Here is a 27,901-nt window from a genome sequence, read left to right on the forward strand (position 1 = left end):
TGGAAGCCTAGGAGGACCTAGGGGATTCCACCCAGACTGGGCAGAACTCCCAAAGTTCTGAAAAGATTGTCCTGGGATTTGAGAGGCACCAGGTTGCCCCAAGTGACCAATAGAACCAGCTGAACCAAAAGGCAAGCCTTGTGGTCCAGCAAAATTCGGAGTTTGACCAACTCCTGCCGTATAAGCTCCATAGCCTGCAAAGTTTCCTCCTAAAGAATTGTAAGGAGTCGATAACCCCTGATATGGGTTCCAAGCCGAAGCGAGGGGAGGAATACTTTGAAACATGCTAACCGTGGAATACGGCCTACTTCCTTGTTGGCCAATGAATGGATTCGCAGTTCCTGCGTTACTAACCCCAGGGTTATTCCAACCTTGGAAAGGATTGCTGCTTTGTCCTATTGAAGAAAAAGGCATGGATCCTACCGTTGGGTTGGAATGTGGGATATGACCACTTCCAAAAGGAAAACCCTGAAATGAAGCCGATCCGCCCATCATGGACGTAGCGGCACTGAACGGAACTGACGGAATACCCTGTGATTGGGTGCCAAAAAGGAAGGAACCAGTACTAAAAGCATTGGTTTGGGCATTTCCACTCGTGGACGGAATGGAGGTAGACCCAACCAAAGATGTGCTAGCAAACGATCCGAACAAGGAAGCGGAGGGGATGGAAATGGTTCCTCCCCCTTGCACCGATGTTGGGGTCTGCATAGTCGCAGCGCTCGTGGAAGCCATGCTTCCAGTAGTGATTATAAATGGTAAGCGCGTAGCGTAACCTGGACTCGCTGGTCTATATAATGGAGGCCCAACGTATTGCAATACGTCTGGATAACTAGATGGTAGTGGAGAATTTGGAATCACTAATGATTCTGAAAGTTCTTCTACCTCTACGTTATTCTCCGCTTGAAAGCGAACTTGAGAAAAGACTGGAGTGTCCCTCTCTTGTTCAAAAGTACCAGGCCTTGCTTAGCCGCTAATATCCCCGAGAGGAGGATCAATCCCCGATGCGTCAACCGGCGTGGGACGGACCCCACCGGTAGTATTCCCTCTGCGCCTTCTAGGAGAAGGCTCTAAACTAGGTGGCGAGAGACCACGAAGTCTTCGAGACCGTCTTGGAGACCGGTCAGCCACTTTGAATTTTTTGTTAAGATCTAACTAAAGACTCAAAAAATTAAAAGCTAAGCCGACTAGGAGCACAGAGCACACAGTATAAAGTTCCTAAAGATACAGCCAGTCAAACAACTTTCAAGTATTTCCGCTCCGGGTGATTGAGACCGGACACCAAAATACGAGAAAGTGAATCAAAGGGCCTTCCGAGGATAGTCTGGGATGATGAGGGCCCAGTCCTATCAGCGAAGGTATCAGAGGAAGTTACGCTGACCTCCTAACAACAGTCTGCGCCGGTGCAAGCCCCCAAGCTTCGCAAGGGTGCCCTCCGGAAGTACTGTCGAGAGTGATACAACGTCGACCTCAGGTGCCACGGGATTCCCCTCCGCAGCCACCTATGCAGATCCCTAGGAGAGGCAACTATGGGTACCAACTCGTCGCAGAATCCAGGCGGAACAGTCGTGAGGTAAGTTCGGACAAGTAGGAGAGGGGGTATCTCTCTTCCCTGTCTTCACAGACCCTCGTGCTTAACTCCCAGATCCGGAGCTTTCCTGGTCTTCCTAACGCTATTGGATTTACTCTCTTTAATCAGACTCTTATGTTTGACGTTTTGTGTGGCCTTGGAGAGTTAACTCTCCACTCGCCTAATCCAAGGCCCTAAAATCCTAAACTTGTTGGTGTAATAACTAAAACAAAAAGTTCTAGTGGATTTTAATTAAGCGCTTGATTTTATTAGGCTGTTCTTTAAGTCAAAGGTAATGGAGGTAAAACTTGTGGTGTTTTATGGACGCAAAAGAAATTAATAAAACTTAGCTACATGCATATGCACTTTTGTTTTCGATGAATAGCAATTTCTATGAGGTTCAGAAGGCACTTGTAATATAAACAAAAAATTTTTCCTTTTTCTTTTCAGACTCCACACACACAAAAACTAACAAAACTAAATATGCCTAAAAAGAGATGCAAATCTTACCCTAATGCAAGAACTAAATGTGGATGCACGATTCAAAGACTACTCTAAAAACAAAGAAGGAAAGTTGCTGCTTTACCAAATTTTGTCTTGCCACTGAAATGCTTAGATAGAAGATGATTTGTTACTAATCATTTCGTCCAAACAATAAAAACAAGTTTAAGATAAAAACAAAGCACTTTCACTTCGCAAAAAAAGAAATCAAATGAGAAGCAAGTTTAAGAAAGCGAAACTCAAAAACTTTCAAAAGATTTTCTTTCAATCAAACCAAAAAGTCTTTTTCAAAGGAAAACTCTCAAAAATACTGACACTAATGATTGATAAACAAGCCACCAAACACTTTTGTGAATTGACACCTTTCAAATGATGAAAACTCAACAAAAATAAAATGTGTTCGAAAATGCTTTTGACAATCAAAAGCAGCAATGAAAGTCCAAAATATCAAAAGACAAGTTTCAAGAAACTGGTAACAAACAAATTTCCCGAAACAAAGGAGTAAATGGTCATATAAATGATTTCGTTAAGCAAACACAAATGTCATGAAAACAAAATGGACACAAAGATTTGAAGACAATCTTCCCACTCTGCCGAAACAGAGCAATCAAGATTCTTAAACAGAAATCTTGTGTGTCAAAAATCAATGACGCTTGCAATCAACGAAAAACAAGACTAGCACTCCTTATAACTAGAGAGAGTTCGAAACAAGATGCCCCCTGTTAAACAGAGAACTGTCACTGGGAATTGACTGTTTTAAACTGACCCAAACCACCAGACAAACATTCAGCAAAAGAAAAATTATAAATCTTGAAAATTATGTGATATACGCGCCTGCAATTATTTGCAGAATGCGTGTATACGCGACTGTGACTAAGGAAACCTGCGTATACGCGGTTTTACTTAGTGAAACTTGCGTATATACGCTTCTGTAATCCAGAAAAAGTGCGTATCTGAAGTCTTTCAAGAAAAATAAAAAAACACAAACTGAAAAACTGGAAAAGCTTGGAGTTCAAGAAAATATCAGACAGTCAGAACCAACAAACAGAGGGACTGAGCCTTGATTGGCTTGAGGACTACCCAAACTAGGAACAACAAGAGTGTTGTCCCCAGTGGAGTCGCCAATTCTGGTTGAAGGGAAAGTACCCCTAGGGTCCTTTGGGCTAAGACTCTACCAGACTGAAAATTGCTTATACAAAGAAACACACACACACAGCCATCTTTTTTACTTTTAAGCAAATCCTAATGTTTAGGGTACATACCTAAGGTCCTACGTTCGAGAAGACCGTTAGGGTGCAAACCCTTCTTGGAGTTCCCTTCTTCTTTCTTTGACCTGCAAGACAAACAAATCAAAGAACACAACAGTACATGTATAGAAGTTTATATATAAATCATCTTTATGCTATAAAGTTAGTTATAAAAAGTCTTTAAGTAACCACTTTCATAAGAATTCAACACAAGAATCTCATAAGCATAAAGAAAGATTATTCGGGAACAAAGACGTGTTTCTTTATATATAAAGGCAAATAAAGTACATATATCGGAAAGATATCACCTGAACACCTTCAGCAGGCTCCAAGCAAGCTTCCTCCCGGATTCGTTCCAGCCTCCAGCCTCCAACAAGAGCTCCTTCCAAGTCTTACTCAATGATGATGTCAAGGATGAATGATCACCAATACACATGGAAACAAGGGTTTCCTATGCAAAATGGGGGAAGTGCAGAATGCACCAAGGACTTCAGACCTGGTCTAAGGGAAAAATCTCAGCATAATAATCTTGCTCTCCTTTCTCTCCCCCTTGGCCTTCCCTTTGATGTCTTTTTATACCCTCTCCAAAGTAGTTTTTTAGTTAGGAGTTGGTTGGGAACAGTTGGGCCACGGGCACTAACAGGTGATCCAGCAGGTAAACCCGTGATCACCGCCCGAAAAAGAGGAAATTATATTTTTTTAAGTGTTTTAATAGATACACGCGGGTTGGGTAAGACAGACCCGCGTGTACACGCGTTTAACACAGGGCAAAGTCGCGTATAGGGAATAAAACACTGTTTTTTAAATTTTTGGACCAGGTCTGGAAGGAGGGGTTGCCCTAGGCCATAAGTGCAGCATCACAAACCATAAGAGTGAGATTTGGAGCTATAACAATAATGCAAGTGGTTTCAGGTCATGTCACTTCTCACAGGTCCCGGAATGAGTCCTCCAGTGTGCGGGAGAGGGGTAACAGGGACGGTGACAAACGGTGACAAATTACTGTGTAACAGGAAGCTCTCGTTCCCCTACTTTGCCTAGCCCTGATTCTGCTTCTCCTGCCTCCTTTGCAGATAATCCCAACTAGCATAGTTTCACAAGCTGGTACCCAGATACGCGAAGTGGCAGAGGCAGAGCCTGGCTCCATAACTCAAGTCGTGAAGATGCAGCTGTTCACACTGCAACCTTTCCCCTGCCTTCGTATCTTGCTCCTCACACCTCGCAGTTTTGCTTTTGTAGTTCGTTGAGCCACCCTATTATCGTAGCAACTATCTCAATTACCATCATGGAAGAGACTGAGCCGCATGTTCCCCTAGATAATCCTATGGAGGAGGCGAACAGAGCTGGCCCGAGCAGCAGGAACCAGGGCAACAATGGTGAACCGGAAGCTGATGAAGGTCGAACCAGAAGGCATGGCAAAGCTATTGCTGGCAGTCAGCATGTTGAGACGGGCATACACAGTTACACGCAGGCTTCTGATAGCCGTCAGGGTGACACGTCAGGCCCGCGTGTTGAGGCTTGCAGCATGGAGGAAGGCCATCAGGCGCTAGGACGTGGCAAGTCGGACAACCTGGATGATTGGGCATGTCCAATTGTGGAGGAGCCAGCTCCGGAAGACTGAGTGCCATGTGTCGTGCCAGCCAGGTGGAAGTTTTTTCATGTTCTTGGTTTAGTTTATGTTTATTCTTATGTGTCTTCAGGATAAACTTTTGGTCTGGTTACCTTGTCTCAGTAATGCTCTGTTTAAATTCGCTACCCCTGTGTGGGTTATTTTTGGACATATTTTTGGACTGGTTTCCCCTCTATTGGGGCAGTCAAAGACAATTATTATGGATGTGTGCTGATTGAGGCTTGGTTCCTCTGTGGCCAAGCCTCACTGTAATCCCCATTTTTGTATCATATTAATAGATTAACCTTACTTAGAAAAAAAAAAAAAAAAATATATATATATATATATATATATATATATATATATAATTTAAAAAAATACACATTTTGAAACCTATTTGCTAAAACTGTCATTTCAAATAAAAGAATTTTGTGGAAATTTTTTAACAGGAAAAAAAAAGGAAGAAGAAGAAGAAGAAGTTGAAAAAAATAGTAAATTTTATGGATTTTATGTCCAAAAATGATAATATTTGAATTTTTTCTCCCAAAAATAATTATTCGCATAAAAATTTAAGTAACAAGAACAAACTAAAAAAAAGATAAACGACTTAAAAAAAAAAAAAAAAAAAAAAACAAAAACTTAAAAATTGTAAAAATATCTAAAACAAAAAAAATGGAAGAAAAAAATGAAAGAAAAACAAAGTAATAGTTTAGCAAAAAAAACAAATAATTATAATTATAAACTTATATGTATGTATATATATATATATATATATATATATATATATATATATATATATATATATATATATATATATATATATATATATATATATATATATATATATATATATATATCTTACCATATATATATGTGTGTGTGTGTGTGTGTGTTTAAAAATTATAATTATGTGTGTGTGTGTGTTTTATTAAAAAATAATAAATAATAAAAAAACAAATGGAATTCAAAATATATTAGAAAAAATAATTAAAGAAAAAAAACAAATAAATAAATATATTATACAAATATTTAGAAAAAATAAAAATAATAATAATAATAATAAACATAACAAAATTTAAAAGATAATAATAATAATAAATGAAATAGATTATAAATTAATTAAAAAAAAAAAGCAGGCGAGGTTGCTCCCTAACTAGGGCCAAGGGGCCACCAGCAAGGCATCTAGAATGGTGCACATGTTGCTCCAGCCACCCTACCGTCAGCCTTTTGTCACTAACTGGAAGGGGTGAATTGATACCCCTCCCAACCAAGGGCCAAACGTTCGATGCACCACTCTAGTTGCCTTGTCATCAGCGCTTTTATCCAGGCCAAGCAAGGCATATCAATGCCCTACCCGACCAAGGCCAAAGGGCCACTAGTAGGGCGGTTGGAGTCATGAGTGGACCACTCCAAATGCCCTAGTGGTAGCCCTTTGGCCCCTAGTTATGTGGGGTGTACATTTACCTACCAAGACAAGGTGAAAGGATCGCTAGCAAGCTGGGGTGATCCAACTTCCCTATCAATGGCCCTTTGACCCTAGCCATGCAAGGGCATACCAATTCCCCACCTACTCGGAACCAAATGAATACTTGTAGGGTGGCTAGAGTGGCAGGCGAGCCACTCCAATCACCTTGTCGATAACCCTTTGGCCACGACCAAGCAGGGCATCAATTTCAAAATATTTGCTCGGCTTAGCCAAGGCCAAAGGGTTTCCAACAGGGTAATTAGAGCAATGGGATATCGCTCTAACCACCACTTCAATGGCCCGTTAACCCCATTGGTCAAGAGATCAATTCCTAGAATTGAACTTGCCCTCAACTCTATGCATTGAGGACGAAAGCTGAGGGTGGGGTCAATTCCAGGAATTGGCGAGGGAATTGACCCCCGTCCCTTTCTTTTCACAAATTGCTTTGGAATTTTCAATTATTATTATTTTTATGTTTTTTTAATATTTCTTTTTTTTTAATATAAATATTTTAGCCCACGAAGCATAGAATAGATGGTGATGGGTGTACTATTAAGATACTCGATGATGTAAAAGTTACCAGTTCGAAACTCCATGAGAAAAATTCCAAACATGTTAAGGGTTAGTGTGGTTCAGGCCAAGTGCGATCTCCAAGCGATTTTGACAACTTATATGCCCCTAGATCGTGATTTCTCAAGCCGAAAGTTAAATGTGCAATCATCTCAAGACTCACACAAATTAGCAAACAAATATATATATATATATATATATATATATATATATATATATATATATATATATATATATATATATATATATATATATATATATATTATGTTTTTTTTAAATTACTTGATTTTTTATTTTTAATTTTGTATTTCTCTATTAAAATATGTTTATTGTATCTGAATGGAGGATTTTGTGAGAAGAGTTGTTCAAATATTTGTCTTTAGGATCCATCACATAAATGATTTAAACTTCCAACATGTTTCTAACCAGCTAATGAGATTCATCATCTAGACGATTAGATCTAATCATCTTGAGAATGAACAACATTAGCTAGTTCGAAACACGTCGACAATTTAAATGATTTATGTGATGGCTTCGGAAGACATATTTTTAATTTATTTCATATTTTGTTTTAAAATTATAATTATGTGTGTGTGTGTGTGTGTGTGTGTGTGTGTTTTATTAAAAAATAAAAAAATAAAAGAAAAAAATGGAATTCAAAATATATTAGAAAAAATTATAAATGAAAAAAAAACAAATACATAAATATATTATACAAATATTTAGAAAAAATAATAATAAACATAATAAAATTTAAAAAAAAATAATAATAATAATAAATGAAATAGATTATAAATTAATTAAAATAAGAAAAAAAAACATTTAAAAAATTAAAATAAAAATGCAGGTGAGGTTGCTCCCTAACTAGGGCCAAGGGGCCACCAGCAAGGCATCTAGAATGGTGCACATGTTGCTCCAGCCACCCGGCCGATAGCCCTTTGTCCCCAACTGGAAGGGGTGAATCGACACCCCTCCCAACCAAGGGCCAAACGGTCGATGCACCACTCTAGTTGCCTTGTCATCAGCGCTTTTATCCCGGCCAAGCAGGGCATATCAATGCCCTACCCAACCAGGCCAAAGGGTCACTAGCAGGGCGGTTGGAGTCATGAGTCGACCACTCCAAATGCCCTAGTGGTAGCCCTTTGGCCCCTAGTTATGTGGGGTGTACATTCACCTACCAAGCCAAGGTGAAAGGGTCGCTAGCAAGGTGGGGTGCTCCAACTTCCCTATCAATGGCCCTTTGACCCTAGCCATGCAAGGGCATACCATTTCCCCACCTAGTCGGAACCAAAGGGATACTTGTAGGGTGGCTAGAGTGGCAGGCGAGCCACTCCAATCACCTTGTCGACAACCCTTTGGCCACGACCGAGCAGGGCATCAATTTCAAAATATTTGCTCAGCTCAGTCAAGGCCAAGGGGTTTCCAACGGGGTAATTAGAGCAATGGGATATCGCTCTAACCACCACTTCAGTGGCCCATTAGCCCCATTGGTCAAGAGATCAATTCCTAGAATTGAACTTGCCCTCAACTCTATGCATTGAGGACAAAATCTGAGGGTGGGGTCAATTCCAGGAATTGGCGAGGGAATTGACCCCGTCACTCTTTTTTCACAAATTGCTTTGGCATTTTCAATTATTATTTTTTTTAATGTTTTTTTAATATTTCTTTTTTATTTTAATATGAATATTTTAGCCCACGAAGCATAGAATAGATGGTGATGGGTGTACTATTAAGATACTCTATGATGTAAAGTTACCAGTTTGAAACTCCATGAGAAAAAATCCAAACATGTTAAGGGTTAGTGTGGTTCAGGCCAAGTGCGATCTCCGAGTGATTTTGACAACTTATATGCCCCTAGATCGTGGTTTCTCAAGCCAAAAGTTAAATGTGCAATCATCTCAAGACTCACACAAATTAGCAAACATATATATATATATATATATATATATATATATATATATATATATATATATATATATATATATATATATATATATATATATATATATATATATATAAAGTTTTTTAAAATTATTTTAATTTTTTAATTTAATTTAGTTTTATTTTTTTTTTTAATTTTGTATTTTTCTATTAAAATATGTTTATTGTATCTGAATGGAGGATTTTGTGAGAAGAGTTGTTCAAATATTTGTCTTCAAGATCCGTCACATAAATCATTTAAATTGCCAACATGTTTCTAACCAGCTAATGATGTTCATCATCTAGACGATTAGATCTAATCATCTTGAGAATGAACAACATTAGCTAGTTCGAAACACATCAACAATTTAAATGATTTATGTGATGGCTTCGGAAGACATATTTTTAATTTATTTCATATATTGTTTATTTCATATTTTGTTTCAAAATTATAATTATGTGTGTGTGTGTTTTATTAAAAAATAAAAATAAATAAATAAATAAAACAAATGGAATTCAAAATATATTAGAAAAACTAATAAATGAAAAAAAAACAAATAAATAAATATATTATACAAATATTTATAAAAAATAAAAATAAAAATAATAATAAACATAACAAAATCTAAAAAATTATAATAATAATAAATGAAATAGATTATAAATTAATTAAAATAAGAAAAAAAACATTTAAAAAATAAAAATAAAAATGCAGGTGAGGTTGCTCCCTAACTAGGGCCAAGGGGCCACCAGCAAGGCATCTAGAATGGTGCACATGTTGCTCTAGCCACCCTACCGATGACCCTTTGTCCCCAACTGGAAGGGGTGAATCGATACCCCTCCCAACCAAAGGCCAAATGGTCAATGCACCACTCTAGTTGCCTTGTCGTCAACGCTTTTATCCCGTCCAAGCAGGGCATATCAATGCCCTACCCGACCAGGGCCAAAGGGTCACTAGCAGGGTAGTTGGAGTCATGATCGGACCACTACAAATGCCCTAGTGGTAGCCCTTTGGTCCCTAGTTATGTGGGGTGTACATTCACCTACCAAGCCAAGGTGAAAGGGTCGCTAGCAAGGTGGGGTGCTTCATCTTCCCTATCAATGGCCCTTTGACCCTAGCCATGCAAGGGCATAACAATGCCCCACCTAGTCGGAACCAAAGGGATACTTGTAGGGCTGCTAGAGTGGCAGGCGAGCCACTCCAATCACCTTGTCGATGACCCTTTGGCCACGACCGAGCAGGGCATCAATTTCAAAATATTTTCTCGGCTCAGTCAAGGCCAAAGGGTTTCCAACAGGGTAATTAGAGCAATGGGATATCGCTCTAACCACCACTTCAGTGGCCCGTTAGCCCCATTGGTTAAGAGATCAATTCCTAGAATTGAACTTGCCCTCAACTCTATGCATTGAGGATGAAAGCTGAGGGTGGGGTCAATTCTAGGAATTGGCGAGGGAATTGACCCTCGTCCCTATGATGTAAAAGTTACCAATTCGAAACTCCATGAGAAAACATGTTAAGGGTTAGTGTGGTTCAGGCCAAGTGCGATCTCCGAGTGATTTTGACAACTTATATGCCCCTAGATCGTGGTTTCTCAAGCCAAAATTTAAATGCGCAATCATCTCAAGACTCACACAAATTAGTAAAGAAATATATATATATATATATAGATATATATATATATATATATATATATATATATATAATTTTTTTTTAAATTATTTGATTTTTTTAAATTTTTTTTTTTGTATTTTTCTATTAAAATATGTTTATTGTATCTGAATGGAGGATTTTGTGAGAAGAGTTGTTCAAATATTTGTCTTCAGGATCTGTCACATAAATCATTTAAATTGCCAACATGTTTCTAACCAACTAATGAGGTTCATCATCTAGACAATTAAATTTAATCATCTTGAGAATGAACCACATTAGCTAATTTGAAACACATCGACAATTTAAATGATTTATGTGATGGCTTTGGAAGACATTTTTAATTTATTTCATATTTTGTTTATTAGTAAGATAACTTTTATTTTTCATTTATTCTATTTATTTATTTTTAATTTTTTTTATTTGTTTCTTTTTTTTTCCTCTCTTATGGGTTATGTTTTATTATTTTAAAAGAATATGCATGAATTTATTTTACCTTTTTTACGTTTGAATTTATATTTTATTTGTTTTGCTTTTAATTTATTTTTTACCTTCATTTTTATTTTATTTTTTTAACTTTCTTTTTTTGGTTCTTTTTAATTTTTTTTATTTTTTTAATATTTATTTTTTTCATTTTTTTATTTATCTATTTATTTATTTATTTATTTAGCCTTTTTTTTTGTTGCAGGTGTTGTAATGATGCTCGACTAGCAACCCAAGTCCACTATATGTTAATTTGATAGTTTATTTTGAGTTTTCATTACAGTTCGTCAAGTCCACCCTTGCGTGTCAATTTGGTGGATGATTTTTAAGTTTTCATCGCATTGGGTCAAATCAATCCCCATTGTGTGTCAATTTGATAGTTAATTTTCAAGTTTTTGTTGCAATGTGTCAAGTTGTCTTATGTTAATATTTTAAAAAAGTTATACTTTGATCATTTAAAAAAAATACACTTGATATAGTGACTATTTGATTAGGTATTCATTTTTAAGGTTTTTTTTAGTCGTGATGTTCAGTCTAAAATTTCATGATTGAAATATGATGAAAATTTAAGTTTTTTGCATTCATGATATTTGGTTTTAATTCCATGGCGAAAAATTGTCGAAATTTTAAGGTTTTTGAAATACTATGTGATTTTCTTGGATGCCTCAACAAAATTATACAATATTCTAAACGCTCTAAAAATCACATTGTTAATTGTGAAAGTATGCATAATTTTAGGGTTTTTCGGAGTCGTAATACTTTATCTTTAATGTCATAGTTGAAAAATGTTAAAATTTTAAGGTTTTTCGGAGTCATGATATATATCTTTAACGTCGTGATTGAAAATTGTTGTAATTTTAAGGCTTCTTGGACTTGTGATATTTTATATGTAACACTATTTTCAAAAGCTATTAGAATTGTAAAGTTTTTCAAAGTCATAATATTTTATTTTTAATGTCATTGCTAAAAAATGTGAATATTAAACAAATAAAAATAAATTGTGATGCAACATCAACACTTTTCGATTTCAGGGTGTTTTTTCGTGTTTATTGCACAAGCATTTTATTTTTTAAAGCCATTGTTAAAAAAACTTAGGATTTTAAAACCAAAAAAAAAACATTGATGTGGCATCAACACTTATCAATGTTTTTCGTGTTCAGGGTGTTTTTTCATATTTTTGCACATAAAAATTTGGTTTTCACTTCCATTTCTAAAAAATTGTTGAAATTTTATCCAACAAAATATATTTATGCAACATCACCACTTTTTCATTTTCGAGGTGTATTTTCATGTTTTTTGCGGGAAAATAGGGGTTTTTCTGGGCTTAGAGTTCTCGTTTTGGGATTACAATTCTCATTAAGTTGGTAACTTTGTTTTCAATAGTCAAAGGGTTACTTAAAATTTGGCTCTTCTAAGTTATCATAAGATCCACCTAGTCCTTCAAGTGTCCTACTTGAAGAAAGTTGTTATGTCCATTTATCATAGTACAAAATAACCTTACTATACTAGATAGGGAAAATTCCAATTGGTTGTAGTATGAGGTTGTTTTCAATAAATGTGAGCATTGTCTTCCCTAAGGCACTATTGAGGAATCCTTGATTCAAAGGAAGGATACACAATTTGAAAATGATATATGGGAACCAGCAAAGGTTCTCCACTACTTTCCTCATCAGAAACATTAGGAGAACACATCTTTGTAAGGGGGGCGACATGTTAGGCTCTAACCCTAAGTCCATTAGTTAGGAGAATATGTTGTTACTTAATGTATTAGAGACATCAATAAGGTCCAAAAATTAGTAGAGTATGAAATCAATACATGTGAGTTGTCCATATTAATGAAGATCCATTAATTGGTGGTTATGGCCTCATTAATGGACACCCACTTGGTGGTTGGGGTTTTGGTTAGTTAGAAACTATATATAGTAGTAAAAGATATGTAATTAGGTGTCAAGTGAATAATAATTGTATTTCTAACTCTACTTACATGTAGGTTGTCCCACTAAACAGATAAGGGAATATTGATCTATATTCTAAATATGAAGAAAGGTTTACTCATTAGTGTTGTTTTCATACTCTAATTTTGTATTATTTGCTTTTCATAATTATAATTATATCTATATTATTTTTATTGTTCTGTTTCATCTGTTAATGAACATGATATAGATGGATTACGATCTCTATGGCTTGGATTATGATCAATTGTCCTAGCCTCATTAATGGAATCCCACTAGGTGGTTAGGGTTTTTGTCAGTTAGAAGCTATATATGATAGTAGAAGCTATGTAATTAGGTGTCAACTGAATGATAATTGTATTTGAAGCTCTAATTAGTTGAAGGTTGTCCCACTGAGGAGGTAACTGAGCATTGATCCCTAATATGAATATCAAGAAAGGTTTACTCACAATTATTGTTTCCATACGCTAATTCTATTTTATTTTCTTTCTACAAATATATTTATATCTATATTGTTTAGATTGTTCTCTTTCAAATAACAAGGGATATCACATAGATGGATTATGATTAAGTATGATCATAATTACACAAGAATGAACATGTTTTAGATGAATTATAATCTTGCTAGAATTTAGTAGATTGATCTATAATTGAGGGAGTGAGGGTCCACACAATTCACCAATATGCATTATTGATTTAGAATAAAAATTATTTTTTTAGAAATTAATAGAAATTTGCTACTACGGATGAAATCGAACTAAAATCAAGAGATTACAAATTTCCTCTACTATTCTGCAGAATGGAAATCACAATTTAGAAACTCATGAAATGACACGCAACCATTAAAACACCATAAGAACACAATGATTTACAGGGGAACTCAACTAGGACAAACCCCTCCACTGATTTTCATTAATCATATGAGAATGAGAAACTATTACTATTACAATGTCTTGCATCGATCTTGAAGCACAACCTGCAGTGTAAATTTGTTCTCCTACTAACTATCCTACCTTGGCAAACATGTAGCTAATTCAAGGCCCCAAATTGCTCCTATTTCCTTGTGTAATCATAGAGAAAATTAGCTCCTAAAAGATAGGAATTTTCTCTTATTTTTTTGCAAAGTTCCCAAGGAATGGTTCAACTACTTAAACTCCAAGAATGTACACTCAACTAGTATACAATTGATACTTACAATGTGTATTTTCCTCCACTCCATATAAGCATGTAGAAATTAGGTCGTAGATTTGCAACTGCTCATGAAGTTTTAGTCAAAACCACAAGACAAAAGCCTACTCTACTACTTTGTGGAAATTAATTCATAATTTAGAACAAAATATCAGACATGCAAGATGAAATAACACATATGCAACAAGTATTTTTATCTAGGGAAAGAAATCTGCTAAAAACCCCAATGTTTTCTTGCACTAATCTTATGAATAGAGATGTATTATAATTGTTTTGCTCAACTGAGCACACCCTACAAGTGCATAACCTATCTTTGTTCAATGAAGGCCTATTACCTAGACTTAGTCAAATTTTCCCTCGTCTTGAGCTCCTATTCCCTTGCACTAATCCTTGAGGATTTAGCCCCTATTATTTAGGAAATTTCTCAAATTTAATTGTGCAATTCCTTAGGTTGATCATATGACTTCATGCAACACATGTACACTGAAGACTAGTCTACAACTCATGTTACACTTCCTTGGAATCTCCACCTCAATTGGGTAACTGTAATTATCTTCATGCACTAAATATTTTAGGGTGATTAATCAGTTAAGTGGATGATCACTGAGTTTGACTAACCTTCCACTAGTTCCTCCAAAGGTTGGAACTAGTTTAATAGAAAACAACATGAGATAAGTGACGTTGATTGCTACAAATTAGAAATCACACATGTTGAACTAAAATATAACTCCTCCAACTGGAATTTACTAAGTAATTTGGGTGACACAATCCATCTCACACAATTTAACATCATCCAAGTTGTCTATTGATGTGGAAATTCGAATTTTCTCACTTTAATCAAGGCAAATCAAATTAAGACTTTATTATTGAATTTTTCAACACTCCCTCTCAGCAATAAAGTGATTATCAACCACCCCTATCCAACACCTATGGAACTCGAAATTCCCTCTTGAGAAGGCCTTTGTCAAAATGCTAGCATCTTGTTCCTCTATCAGAATGTACTCCAACAACATTATCCGCCTCTGTACAATGGTGATACTAGATATCTATATGGTTGGATCAATCATCAAAAAAAGTATTCTCAAAGATCTTGATGTAACTTTGATTTTCATAGTAGATCACAGTTGGATCCATCATATGACCAAACAATCCAACAAGTATCTTTCTCATTCAGATTACCTCACATGTTACTTAACTAGAAGCCACGTATTCTGCTTCTACCAAGATGAGTTCCATAGATATTTGATTCCTGCTTTACCAAGAAACGGTTGCAAACCCAACACTGCAAATCCCACCCGATGTACTCTTTTGATCTGATGGACTCCCTACCCAATATACATATGTGAATCCACATAGATTCACTCCCTTTATTCGTATGTTCCATATTCAAAACTGGGTAGTGCCTCTGAGGTACCGTAGAAAATTCTTAGATGCCCTCCAAAATAATTTGGTTGGCCTAACCATAGCTTGGCTCAGTTGGTTGACTACATAGCACATATTCGGTCATGTGTTCAAAAGATGCATTAGTGAAGCCGCCAACTATCGATAAATAGTAGCATCCACTTCCTCACCTGCAGTGGCATCCTCTTTCCTATAGTAGATTGCTAGAGGTTTCTCCATGGGTTTTCAACTGTCCATGTTGAACCTTCAAAGTATCTCATTGGCATACTTTCCCTGAGAGACAAACAGTTCCCCATTTCCTTGCCATACTTCCAATCCGAGGAAGTAGTGCATAAGAACCATGTCCTACATTTCAAACTATCTTTCAAGGTCCTCCTTGCAAGATATGATCAGTTTTCCATCACCAACTAAAATCAAATCATCAACATGTAAGACAATAATAAAAAATTTTCCTTCCACCATTATCTAATAGAGGTTTGCATCCCCTTCACTTTTTGTGAAGCGCAAACCGGTGAGATAGTTATCGATCTTAGTGTACCAAGCATGGGGTACTTGTTTCATACCATACAATTCTTTATTGAGTATGCACACATGAGACTCTCGATCATAAGTCTCAAAGCCTTCTAGTTTCTCGATATACACCTACTCCTCAAAAACTCCATTGAGGAATGTTGTTTTTAAATCCATCTGGTGGATCGTCCAACCCATCTGTTCATCTAGAGCAAGAATTGATCTAGTGGATGAGTGTAGAAATTCTAACTGTAGATTAACCTGATTATGCAATATAACTAAAGCAAAATACTTAATCTACTTCTACAATCAAACTTTTGGAAGCTTAATAGATTTGAGCAAGATCAAGCAGAACACATATAACAGAGAAGAAGAATCAATACACATGAAACATAGAAGAATACTTAGGGGAAAGCCTTAGCTAAAAACCCCACTATCTGTATTATCATACAAGGTGGAAATATCTCAGAATTACACAAAGCCTTAGCTCTCACAGTGAACCGGGTCTCAGTACAATCCTCCTGGATGCTCACAGGCAAACAAGGCTTCTCACAAACCTTCTTCCTCTGCCCTCCAAGCCTCCTATTTCCTCGCGCAATTTCTCCTGGGTGATCCTCCTGTTACCAAGTGTAACGCTGATCTCTCACACTAATCTCACACCCTGTAAAACTGTGCAATCCTCAAGGAACCTTATTCCTTCTACATGGATGAGTTTCCTTTATAGGAAAATTCCTCCAAATGATAATACATTTTTCTTGTCTTTAATATCAACTGGGTCTTTGTTTGAATAGACATGCATGAGTTATTTATGATATAATCTTCAGTTATCTAGAGTACACTAGTTTGATGCATGCATGCATTAACTGACTGAACTCATAATTAGTTCCTCAAACTATTTGGAACTAATTTATCTGGACATAACTCAGTTAACTAAGCTAACTAATTACAACTCATCCTTATCTCCTTAATTAAGGGATAATCTACCTAATTGAAGGGATAATTGTTGCATGACTTCACAAAGACTTCTAGCTTGAATTTCTCCAACTAATTAATCCAATATGAATTAATTAATTATTTTTCAAGCAACTAGTGAGACTAAATTCGAATTTTAATTCATGAAAGAAAAAAAAATTGGAATATTTTGAATGTTATTTGTAGCATTTCTTGTTGCTATTCTCAACACTCCCTCTCAACAAGAAAGGAAATCAAATCGATCCCGATCCTGAACCTTTGGAATGTTCTACATGCAACACTTCTCTCTAGTGTTGTTGCTCCAACAACTCCAAAAACAAAAAAACATCCAACCTGAATCAGTATGATGCCTCTGTCATCAAAGTCTCTGACTACTATTTCCTTTGTCAACTGAAAATCTCTGACTGCATCAATCCCACTGATTCCTCCCGCTACTATGTACTTTGGGCTCCCGTAGCAAGGTACAATCCATGAGATAAAACCTCTCAATGGACCCTGTCCAATTACAGCCTTCTTGTGACTATCACTTCACATCTCCCAACCTCATACCTGGAGGTATGGCTGCATGTGATCCCTCTTCCCACTTCTCCAATTGTGGCTCCTCCACAATTGTCTGAGACTTCTTCTGGGGCTGCATGTTCAAAGGTAATTTACTCTCCCTCTCAAGCACCAAGTCTCTAACATTTTCCTTGCTCCTCAAGGCTTTGCATGCATCTTGAACCTCAAGAGCATACAGGTTCTTAACTCGCAAACCTATCTATTTCACCTATCTCATGGTGATGTGTCTAAGGAAAACCTTTCCCTTACTAAAGACAACATCGTAGCCTTTGTCCTCCAACATCGCAATCGATACCAAATTCTTCTTCAGTCTAGGCACATACTTCACATCAGTCAAGGTGATAAGAGCTCCATGCTCCCTCTGAAAAGCAATCGTTCCCACTCCTGAAACACTGTACCTTTCATCGTCACCCATCTCTATGCACATCTTGAGGTCTTTCTCGTCCAAGGCACTGAATAAAATTTTATCGTCGATCATGTTGAATGAGGCTGCACTGTCAAGAAACCAACCACAACCCATCATCGATGACACCATGCATGCGATGATGATGAAGTCCATTTCGAACTGAAAGGCTAACGCCTCACCTTCCGATCCTTCCAAGGATCCTTTCTTGGACTACTTCAATGGGCAATTAGTAGCATAATGACCCATCTCATGACAGTTAAAGCATCTCACTTTAGACTTGTCAACCTTCTTCCATCCATGAGAAGAATTCGATTCAGAATGGGATGCATTCCCCTTCCCTTTCATTGCCTTACTTACTAAGGCCAGATTTACTTCATCATCCTTGGATGAAGAACCATCTTGTGTGCTCCTCCTGATATCCTCCTGCTTGAGATCTGACCATAGCCATTCCCAATCCAGAAGTTTCCCCCTTCCATTCACAGAGTCCTGGTAGCTATGCCAGCTCTTTGGAAGGCCAAGGAGAGCGAGTCTCACCATATCATCATCAGCAGTAGTTATTCCCACACTTCCAAGCTCATCTCTACAGGTGATGAGCTTGTTCAGATATGTGGAAATAGTATCACTGTTCTCCATCTTGATTCTTCGAAGCTTGTCCTTGAGCACCAATTTCATTTGGCAGCTACTGTTCTGGTAGAGGTCCTTCAATGTCTTCCACATTGAATATGGAGTATCCTTCCCATGGAGACTCGAGACAATATGGTCTTGAACTCCCTCAAGGATGATTCGTCTTGCCCTCACCACACACTTCTTCCATTCAACCAACTCTTGTGCATTAGTTGAACCTGGATTTGGGATTTCTTGATCAATGAAATCCTTCAAACCATTGTCTTGTAATACTGCTTCCATGCGATCTTTCCATGCTATGTAATTCAAGTTGCCATCCAGAGCATACTCGAGTCTCAAGCCATTGAACGCCATTGGTGAACTTTGAAGTACGATAAGAGTTCAATTTTTTCACCTGTAACTAAGAACTTCAACCTTAAAATTTCCCTTCTCAGTATACTTGTTCACAGCTTCGATCACCTTTTCTCTGATACCATGTAGAAATTCTGACTATAGATTAACCTGATTATGCAATATAACTAAAGAAAAATACTTAATCTACTTCTACAATCAAACTTGTGGAAGCTTAATAGATTTGAGCAAGATCTAGCAGAACACATATAACAGAGAATAAGAATCAATACACATGAAAGACAGGAGAATACTCAGGGGAAAGCCTCAGCTAAAAACCCCACTATCTGTATTATCATACAAGGTGGAAATATCTCAGAATTACACAAAGCCTTAGCTCTCACAGCTAACCAGCTCTTAGTACAATCCTCCTGGATGCTCACAGGCAAACAAGGCTTCTCACAAACCTTCTTCCTCTTCCCTCCAAGCCTCCTATTTCCTTGCACATTTCCTCCTAGGTGATCCTCCTGTTACCAAGTGTAACATTGATCTCTCACACTAATCTCACACCCTGTAAAACTGTGCAATCCTCAAGGAACCTTATTCCTTCTGCATGGATGAGTTTCCCTCATAGGAAAATTCCTCCAACTAATAGTACATTGTCCCTCTCTTTAATATCAACTGGGTCTTTGTATGAATAGACAAGCATGAGTTATTTATGAGAGAATCTTCAGTTATCTGGAGTACACTAGTTTGATGCATGCATGCATTAACTGACCAAACTCACAATTAGTTCCTCAAAGTGTTTGGAACTAATTTAACTGGACATAACTTAGTTAACTAAGCTAACTAATTACAACTCATCCTTATCTCCTTAATTAAGGGATAATCTCCTTAATTTAAGGGATAATCGTTGCATGACTTCACAAAGACTTCTAGCTTGAATTTCTGCAACTAATTAATCAAGATGAATTAATTAATTATTTTTCAAGCAGCTGGTGAGACTAAATTCGAATTTTAATTCAAGGACAAATTAAAATTGGAATATTCTGAATGTTATTTTTAGCATTTCTTGTTGTTATTCTCAACAATGAGTACCTTAATACAGGAGAAAATTTCTCCTCATATTCAATCCCCCTCAACTTGAGAGTACCCCTTGGCCACAAATCTAGCCTTGTAATTTTCTATGCTTCCATCTACTGCATGATTTACCTTGAAGATCCATCTCGAACCCACAACTGATTTGTCTGATGTTATTTGGACCACTTCCCAAACATTTTTCTTTACAATGTATTCATATTCCTCCACTATTGCATCAACCCATGCAGGTTTCTCTACTTCTTCCTCGAAAGGGGATGGCTTAGTCTCTACAAGCTTAGTCATTAGAGGCAAGTAGCCAGTGTAGTGATTTGGTGACCTTCTCTTCCTACACTGATTTGAAGGATCGCCCACATTCTCTCTCGCATCCTACACAAGTCTCTCAGCTTCCCTGGTCCTTTTTCTTCCTTCTCTGGATGGTTCTTCTTGAGGTGTTGTTTCCACTCTATGCTCCTCAACTTATGGCTACTCCATAACTTCTTGAGGTTCCTCCTTTTGAGCTAAAAGTTCTTATTTAGGTGGGATTTGAAGCTCCCTCTCAAGAAATCACTACATGGTTTTATCTTCATCAAATTTTACATCCCTTTGCACAACTACCATTCTAAGGGATGTAAAGTACACATGGTAGTTGTGGGGGGTTTTTGTGTAACCCATAAATATCCCCAATTTTGTTGTCAACTCTAGCTTATTTCTTGATTCTTTGGAGACATGGAAGTAAATAGAGGCTCTAAAAATCCTAAAGTGCGTCACATCTGGCTTTCTCCTCGAGAAATCCTCCTCTAGTGTAATCATGCCCAGAATCCGATGAGGACTCTGGCTCTGCAAATAGACTATTGTGTTTCATGCCTTGTTCCACAAATGCATAGGTAGGCCTTCATCATGCGACAACACCATCTCTTCTCCCACAATGCTACAATACTTTCTCTCAGTGACCCCATTTTGATGTGGGTTGTGGGGTGTTGTCAAATATCATTGAATTCCTTCTTTTGTAGAGAAATTTTTAAATTCATCCGACACGTACTCACCTCCATTATCGCTCTTGACAGCCTTCGCCTTCTTGCCCGTTTCTTTCTCAACTAGTGCCTCGAGTTCTACAAACTTGGAGAATATCTCATCCTTCTTCTGCATGAACAAAATCCATCACTTTCCTGAGAAGGCATCAATGAAAATGAAAAAATATTTGTGCCTGGCAGTGGAGGCTGTCGAGAAAGGTCCATAGAAATCAGACTAGATCCTTTCAAGCACTGCATGTGCTTTGTTGTCCCGATCATGGAATGTGGATTTTGTGTACTTCCGCAAGGTACATCCTTTGTATAAATCTTGTTGATCAAGTGATCCTTTGGGGAGGCATGTGGTTATTTGTTGCATGATATTTAGAGTGCCATGATGCAAATGTCCAAGTATTATATGCCAAAGTTCACTGACATCACAGCTCTGCATCTTCTCCGCCTTTGTGCTCAATGAAGCAGAATCCTCTACATCTAGATTTTGTACAGGTTCTTCACACAAACCCTGATCTGCTTCACCTATCCCATGGCTATGTGTCACAATACTGTATTTCCTTTGTTGAAGATTACATCATAACCACGGTCTTCCAAAACTGCAACAGAGACAATATTTTTCTTTAGGCCTGGAATGAACATGACATCCTTGATCCTTAGGGGGGATCCTAACTCCCTCTAAAAGGTGATTGTACCAATCCCCATTGCGCTATACCTTTTGTTTTCCCCAATCTCGATGTGCATCTGCAAATATTTCTCCTCTGGATCACTGAAAAAGTCTCTATTCCCTGCCATGTGGAACAATGCACCTGAGTCTAGGTACCACATGCTTCTCATCATTGTGCTAGCCATGCATGCAATGAGGGTAAATTCAAGCTTAAATTTTGAAGCCAAAGCTTCACCTTCTTCTCCTCTTAAGGTCTTATTTATTGTCTTCTTCTATGGACACTTTGTGGCACAGTTCCTGAATCCATGACAATGGAAGCATTTTATTTTTAAATTATTTTTTCTTACCCCCTTGACTGGGTTCTGGTTTGGATTGGGATTTCTTCCCTTTTCCCTTCTTTTCCTTTCCATCTAATGCAAATTTTTCTTCATCCTCACCCTTGGATGAAGTCCCATCTCTGGTATTCCATTTTATTTCCTCCTATACAAAATCATACCATAAGCACTCCCAGTTCAATATTTTCTCCCTCTCGTTCACTGAATCTTGATAGTTATGCCAACTCTCGGGAAGGCCCAGAAGGGCTAGGATTACCAAGTCATCTTCAAGGACAGTAACACCAACCCTGCCTAGTTCATCACGACATTAGGTGAACTTGCTTAGATATTTTCGTATAATGTCATTCTTCTGCATCTTGAATCTTGATACTTCAAGGTTTATCCTTGAGTGCTAGCTTCCTGTGGTCGATACTATTCTTGAACAATTATGTCAGTTATTTCCACATCGCGAATGAAGTTTTTTTTCTGTGGAAATTCGAGACAATATGATCTCATACTCCCTCCAATATTATTGTCCTCGCGTTGGCTACATCTTTCTTCCACTGTGCAAGGTCCTAGACATTAGTTGTTGGTGGTACTGGAATATTTGTCTTGATATATTCAAGCAATCAAATATCATCCAATATTGCCTCCATGTGGTCCACCATTCAAGCAACTTTGAGGTGCCTTCTAAGGCATACTATAGCATTAGTCCATTGAAGGCCATCTTCTCAGCTCTAAAGAAATCCTGCTACATTGATCTTCAAATTCGAACCTCTGAGAACCAATTTCGAAATTCCTGATCTAATTTGAAACATTCTCTGATACCATGTAGTAATTAGGTTGTGAATTTACAGCTTATCATGAAGTTTTAATCAAAATCACAAGATGAAAACCTATTCTACTACTCTAAGGAAATTAATTCACAATTTAGAACAAAAATCTTAGACAAGAAAGAAGAAATAACACACATGCAACAAGTATTTTTATCTGGGGAAAGAAATATACTAAAAAACCCAATGTGTGCTTGAATTAATCAAATGAATAGAGATTTATTACAATTTATTTTCTCAACTAAGAACACCCTACAAGTGCGTAACCTATCTCTTTTCTCACTGAAGGCCTCTGACCTAAACTTACTCAACTTTTTCCTCGGCTTGAGCTCCTATTTCCTTGTGTTGTTCCTTGCTGAATTAGCCCCTATTATTTATGAAATTACTCAAATTGAATTGTGCAATTCCTTATTCTTATCATCTGAATGCATACAACACCTGTACACTCAACACTAGTCTACAACCGATGTTCCACTAGCTGAGCACCCAAAATAGCTAGTGTTGCCTTAGAGTTTCACTCCCTCTTTCCTCTTGTACCATAATCCATACTTGTTTATGCCTCTAAGGTACCTCACCTCATGTTTTTCTTACTTCTAATACAACTTGGTAGGCTTCACCATCGCTTAACTCAACTTATTAACTGCATAGCATATGTCGAGCCTTTTGTTCACCATATACATCAAGGAACCCACAAGATGCATGTAGATGGTAGCATCTACTACCTCTCTTGAAGAGGCATCCTCCCTCCTCTAGTTTGTAGTTATAGGAGTGTCCATAGGCTTGCAGTTCTCCATGTGAAATCTGTGAAGTATTTCAAAGGAATACTTCCCTTGACTCTCAAACAGCTCACCATCACCCTACCGTACTTCTAGCCCAAGGAAGTAATGCATCAAGCCCATGTCCTTCATCTCAAATTTTCTCGCAAGGTCCTCTATGAAAAACTAGATCAACTACTCATCCCCTATAAGTATCAAGTCATCAACATACAAAACCAAGATAAGCAGCTTTCCATCCACCACAATGTGATAGATATTGGCATTTGCTTCACTTTTGGTGAAGCCAAATCCACTAAGATATGTTTCAATCTGAGTGTACCATGCTCATGGTTCCTATTTGACACCATACAAGGCTCTCCTAAGTCTACACACGTGTCTCCCTATTATATTTCTCAAATCCCTCTGCTTTCTCTATGTAAATTTCTTCCTCAACAACACCATTGAGAAAGGCGGTCTTCACATCCATCTGATGGATATTTCACCCCATCTGCATAGCTAATGATAGAATGGCTCTGGTCAAGGAATATCTTTCCATTGGGGCAAATGTTTCCTAATATTCCATCCCCTATACCTAATAGAAGCCTTTGGTCACAAATATGGTCTTGTACTTCTCGATGCTCCCATCAGTTGCATGCTTCACTTTGTAGATCCATCTAGAACCAACAAGTGACTTATTCTCTAGTCTTGGCACCACCTCCCATACATTTTTCTTTAGGATGTATTCATATTCCACCATGGCATCAACCCACACTGATTGAGAAACTGCTTCCTCAAATGAAGAAGGATTTTTCTCAATGAGTTATGTCATGAGAGCCATATACTCAGCTCTCACTCTAGAGAGCATCTCATAGCCTTATCCTCATCAATTTGACATCTCTCCTCAATATTTTCACCTTGAGTGAGGGAAAATACATCCTATAGTTATGTGGTGTCTTTGTGTATCCTACAAAGACTCCCATATTAGTTATAGGCTTGAGTTTCTTCCTTCTATCCTTGGAGACATGAAAATACATAGTAGCTCCAAAGATTCTAAAATGAGGTACATCTAGATTTCTCTGAGAGAAAGCTTCTTTGGGTGTGATCATGCCAAGTATTCTATGAGGACTCTTGTTCTGCAAATAAGTTGTGGTGTTGCATGCTTCTACCCATAGATGTAATGGCAGCCCCGGATCATGCAACATGGATCTTTTTGCTCCCACTATGCTTCCTCTTTTCCTTTCATCCACCCCATTTTGTTGTGGGTTATGGGTTGCTATCAATTCTCTTATAATACCCTCTTTGGCACAAAATACCTTGAATGTGAAAGAAACATATTCTCCTCCATTATCACTTCTTAGGGCTTTCAATATCTGACCAGTCTCCTTTTCAGCCAATGCTTTGAATTCAACAAATTTTGAGAAAACTTCATCCTTCTTCCGCATGAAGAAAATCCAAAATTTTCTAGAAAATTCATCAATCAAAAATACATAATACATGTGTTTTGTTGTAGAGGTTGTAGAAAATGGTCCACATACATCAAAGTGGACTTGCTCCTAGATTTCTCTAGCTCTGTTATCTTGGCCCTAGAAGGTGGATTTCCCCAATGTGAAACCCTTGGAGACATCATGTTGGTCTAGGGTGCATTTTGGGAGACTAGTGGTAATATGCTGCATGAATTTTAAGGCCCCATGGTGTGAGTGTCCCATGTACCTATGCCAGAGTGTTGAAAATGGCAACAAGAAATGCTAAAAATAGAAGTGCTAAAAATAGCACTACTATAAATAGCAGTTTGAACAATGTAAACTTTGAAACAAGAACTGATATTGTTACCCGTTTCATAGAGATAGCTAAAAAGTGACCTGATTTTGAAAATGGGTGATGCAAAACACACATGTTTTTTTTAGAGCATAGTTTTTGGCACTTTAGTTTTTTTTATGTACACTACGTTTTAGAATGGTAGTGATTTTCATGCTGATTTAAAAAAGTGAGCATTCTGCATCACACTCCTTTTTTAAAAGCCTTTTTTTTGGCTTTAAATTTTTTAATGTATAAAATGTAAATAATTATTTAGTAAATTTGATAATTTTTGAAGTGGTCGTTTTCTTCACATTTTCTTGTTTTTTATTATAGTTTTAAATTTTTTTTTCGTGAGGTTTTTACTGTTTTACATTTTTAAATTAGAAGGTCGATATTTGGACTTTTCGATATTCTACATATTTATACATCCTTAATTAATTTTTCAATCGACATGAAATAATTGTTTCTAAAAAACAATATTTTTTAACAATGGACATAAAAATAACAATTTTTAACATAAATATAACTAAAAAACTACACGTTTTGATAATTTTTTGTTAGAATTGACATGTCAAAATCACAATTTTTATACGATAATTTTAACTAAAAATGGTTAAATAATAGCTTTTTCTATGAATTTCATGTCAAAAAAATAATAAAAATCACTTTTTTTTTCAAAAAATAATGATTAACTTAAAAATCAATGCAAAAATCACATATTACCAATATTGAACATATAACAACCCTAATTGAGTGTTTATTCTTCTCATAAAATGTCAAAGTCAAAACATTGCAAAGCTTGATTTACAAGCATAACTTAAATTTAATCAACAATGTCACGTAATCCAAACCGTTCGTCCTCTAGAGTTTCATCATTGTCCTCTTCCACAATATTTTTTGTTTCATTTTGCTCATTTTCCTCTTCTAATGGGCCTTTGATGTCTGTGAAACTCCCAATGTATGTCTTTCCAAACATTCCATGTAATGGTGGTTGGGGTTCCTTTGCCTTTTTTGCCACACGTGATTCACTAAAGTCCCCTTTCTTCAACCCAATTTCTTGCATTTCATCTGGAAGAAATTGAAGAGCATTAATTCTTTGCTGAATGAGATTGCACTGCACTGGATCTTTTTCAATTGCAATGCAGTTTCTTCCTTTTTGAAGGCAACATGCTAGTGTTGTACCTAATTATCGAGCACAAAAGAAATAATGAACTAAATTAGTACAATGACATTAATTAAAAAAATAACATATTGAAATTCAATTCCATATAATAAAACTTACCTGATCCAGAAAATAAATCCAAAACCCAATCTCCTTCATTTGAACAAATGTCTATAAGATAGTTAATCAATAATTGTGGTTGTTGATAAATGTTAACTATCTCTCCTTTTGCTTCTTTGTCTTCATATGTTAGTTTTCTCACAACAGCATCATAACTCAGTATTTGGCTATGACTCTTTCTGTCTACCCGATTAAAAATCATAGACATATGGCTATCATCTTTTGCCCAACTATCAATATGAATGAACTCACAATCATTTATAAATTGTTGATCTTCATTGTGAAGAAGATTTGACTTTTCCCTGTAACATGAAATAGTAAAAGTTAAATTAACTTGTACATAAATAAATTTTTCAACATTAATCAAACATACATTTTAAACGTCTTACCATGTAAGCTGCATCATTGAATTTGTTTTCCCCTTGAAGCTTGACAATATCATTGCCAATTGTGTGTCTGAATGAAATGTCACAAATCTCCATAATGGTGATGACGTGACTTCTACAAATCCCGCAACCACTTTACTAAAAGCTTGATAAGTATAAGGGTCACTATCATAGTCAATGTTTGGAATATTGAAACCATGGGGAATATCTACAATGATTAGGGCATAATCCCTTTTAGGTATGAGTTTAGCAATGTCTTCACAGTCGCCTTGTATTACTTGATATTGAATAGTGTCTAGCCCATTCCAAATGAAATGATTAAGAGTTGGATCAAGTTGAATATCCTTAATACGTTGCTTCCTTAGTCTTTCGATCTTTATTTTTTTCGATAAAGGTTTTGAAACTATCTGGCACTCTATTATCATCCTTTCTCTTCTTTTATAAAATAAACAAATATATGTGTAAGTTATAAATTAAAAATAGTACACAAGTGAATAAAAATGAATGTATAAATCAAGATACATTTTTAAATGCAAGATAAAAAGATTTTAATGTTGATGTAGAACTTGAATCTGGATAGTTGCGTACGACATCATCCCAACTATCTTCATTCAAAAATCTAAGCATTTGTTCTTGAATTTTCATGTAAACTTTGTGACTGCATAGATAAAGTAACAAAAAGTTAATATAATGACATGTATAACAAATACTACCAAGAACAACATGTTTTATTTAAAATATAATTATAATCTAGAAATAAATAAAAATATTTCAAGAAACTTACTTTTGAAATTCTTCAGACATTTCCTCCAATGATAAT

General features: G+C 36.5%; 1 protein-coding gene across 1 annotated transcript in view; it reads right to left on the reverse strand.

Moving 5' to 3' along the window:
* Positions 1–5,126: 5,126 nt before the first annotated feature.
* LOC149194401 (uncharacterized) overlaps positions 5,127–27,901 on the reverse strand; it is a 41,846-nt gene continuing 19,071 nt past the window's right edge. The window contains exons 2-4 of the mRNA XM_089407664.1: positions 27,085–27,289; positions 26,696–26,997; positions 5,127–5,188 (exon numbers count right to left, since the gene is read on the reverse strand). Of these exons, the coding sequence (XP_089263790.1) occupies positions 5,127–5,188; positions 26,696–26,997; positions 27,085–27,289 (569 nt within the window). The remainder of the gene's footprint in view (positions 5,189–26,695; positions 26,998–27,084; positions 27,290–27,901) is intronic.

This window comes from Pinus tabuliformis, chromosome 2_2 (assembly GCF_031772625.1).
Source record: "Pinus tabuliformis cultivar Carrire ecotype Pingquan chromosome 2_2, CPIR1, whole genome shotgun sequence".
In the NCBI taxonomy this organism is placed as follows: domain Eukaryota; kingdom Viridiplantae; phylum Streptophyta; class Pinopsida; order Pinales; family Pinaceae; genus Pinus; species Pinus tabuliformis.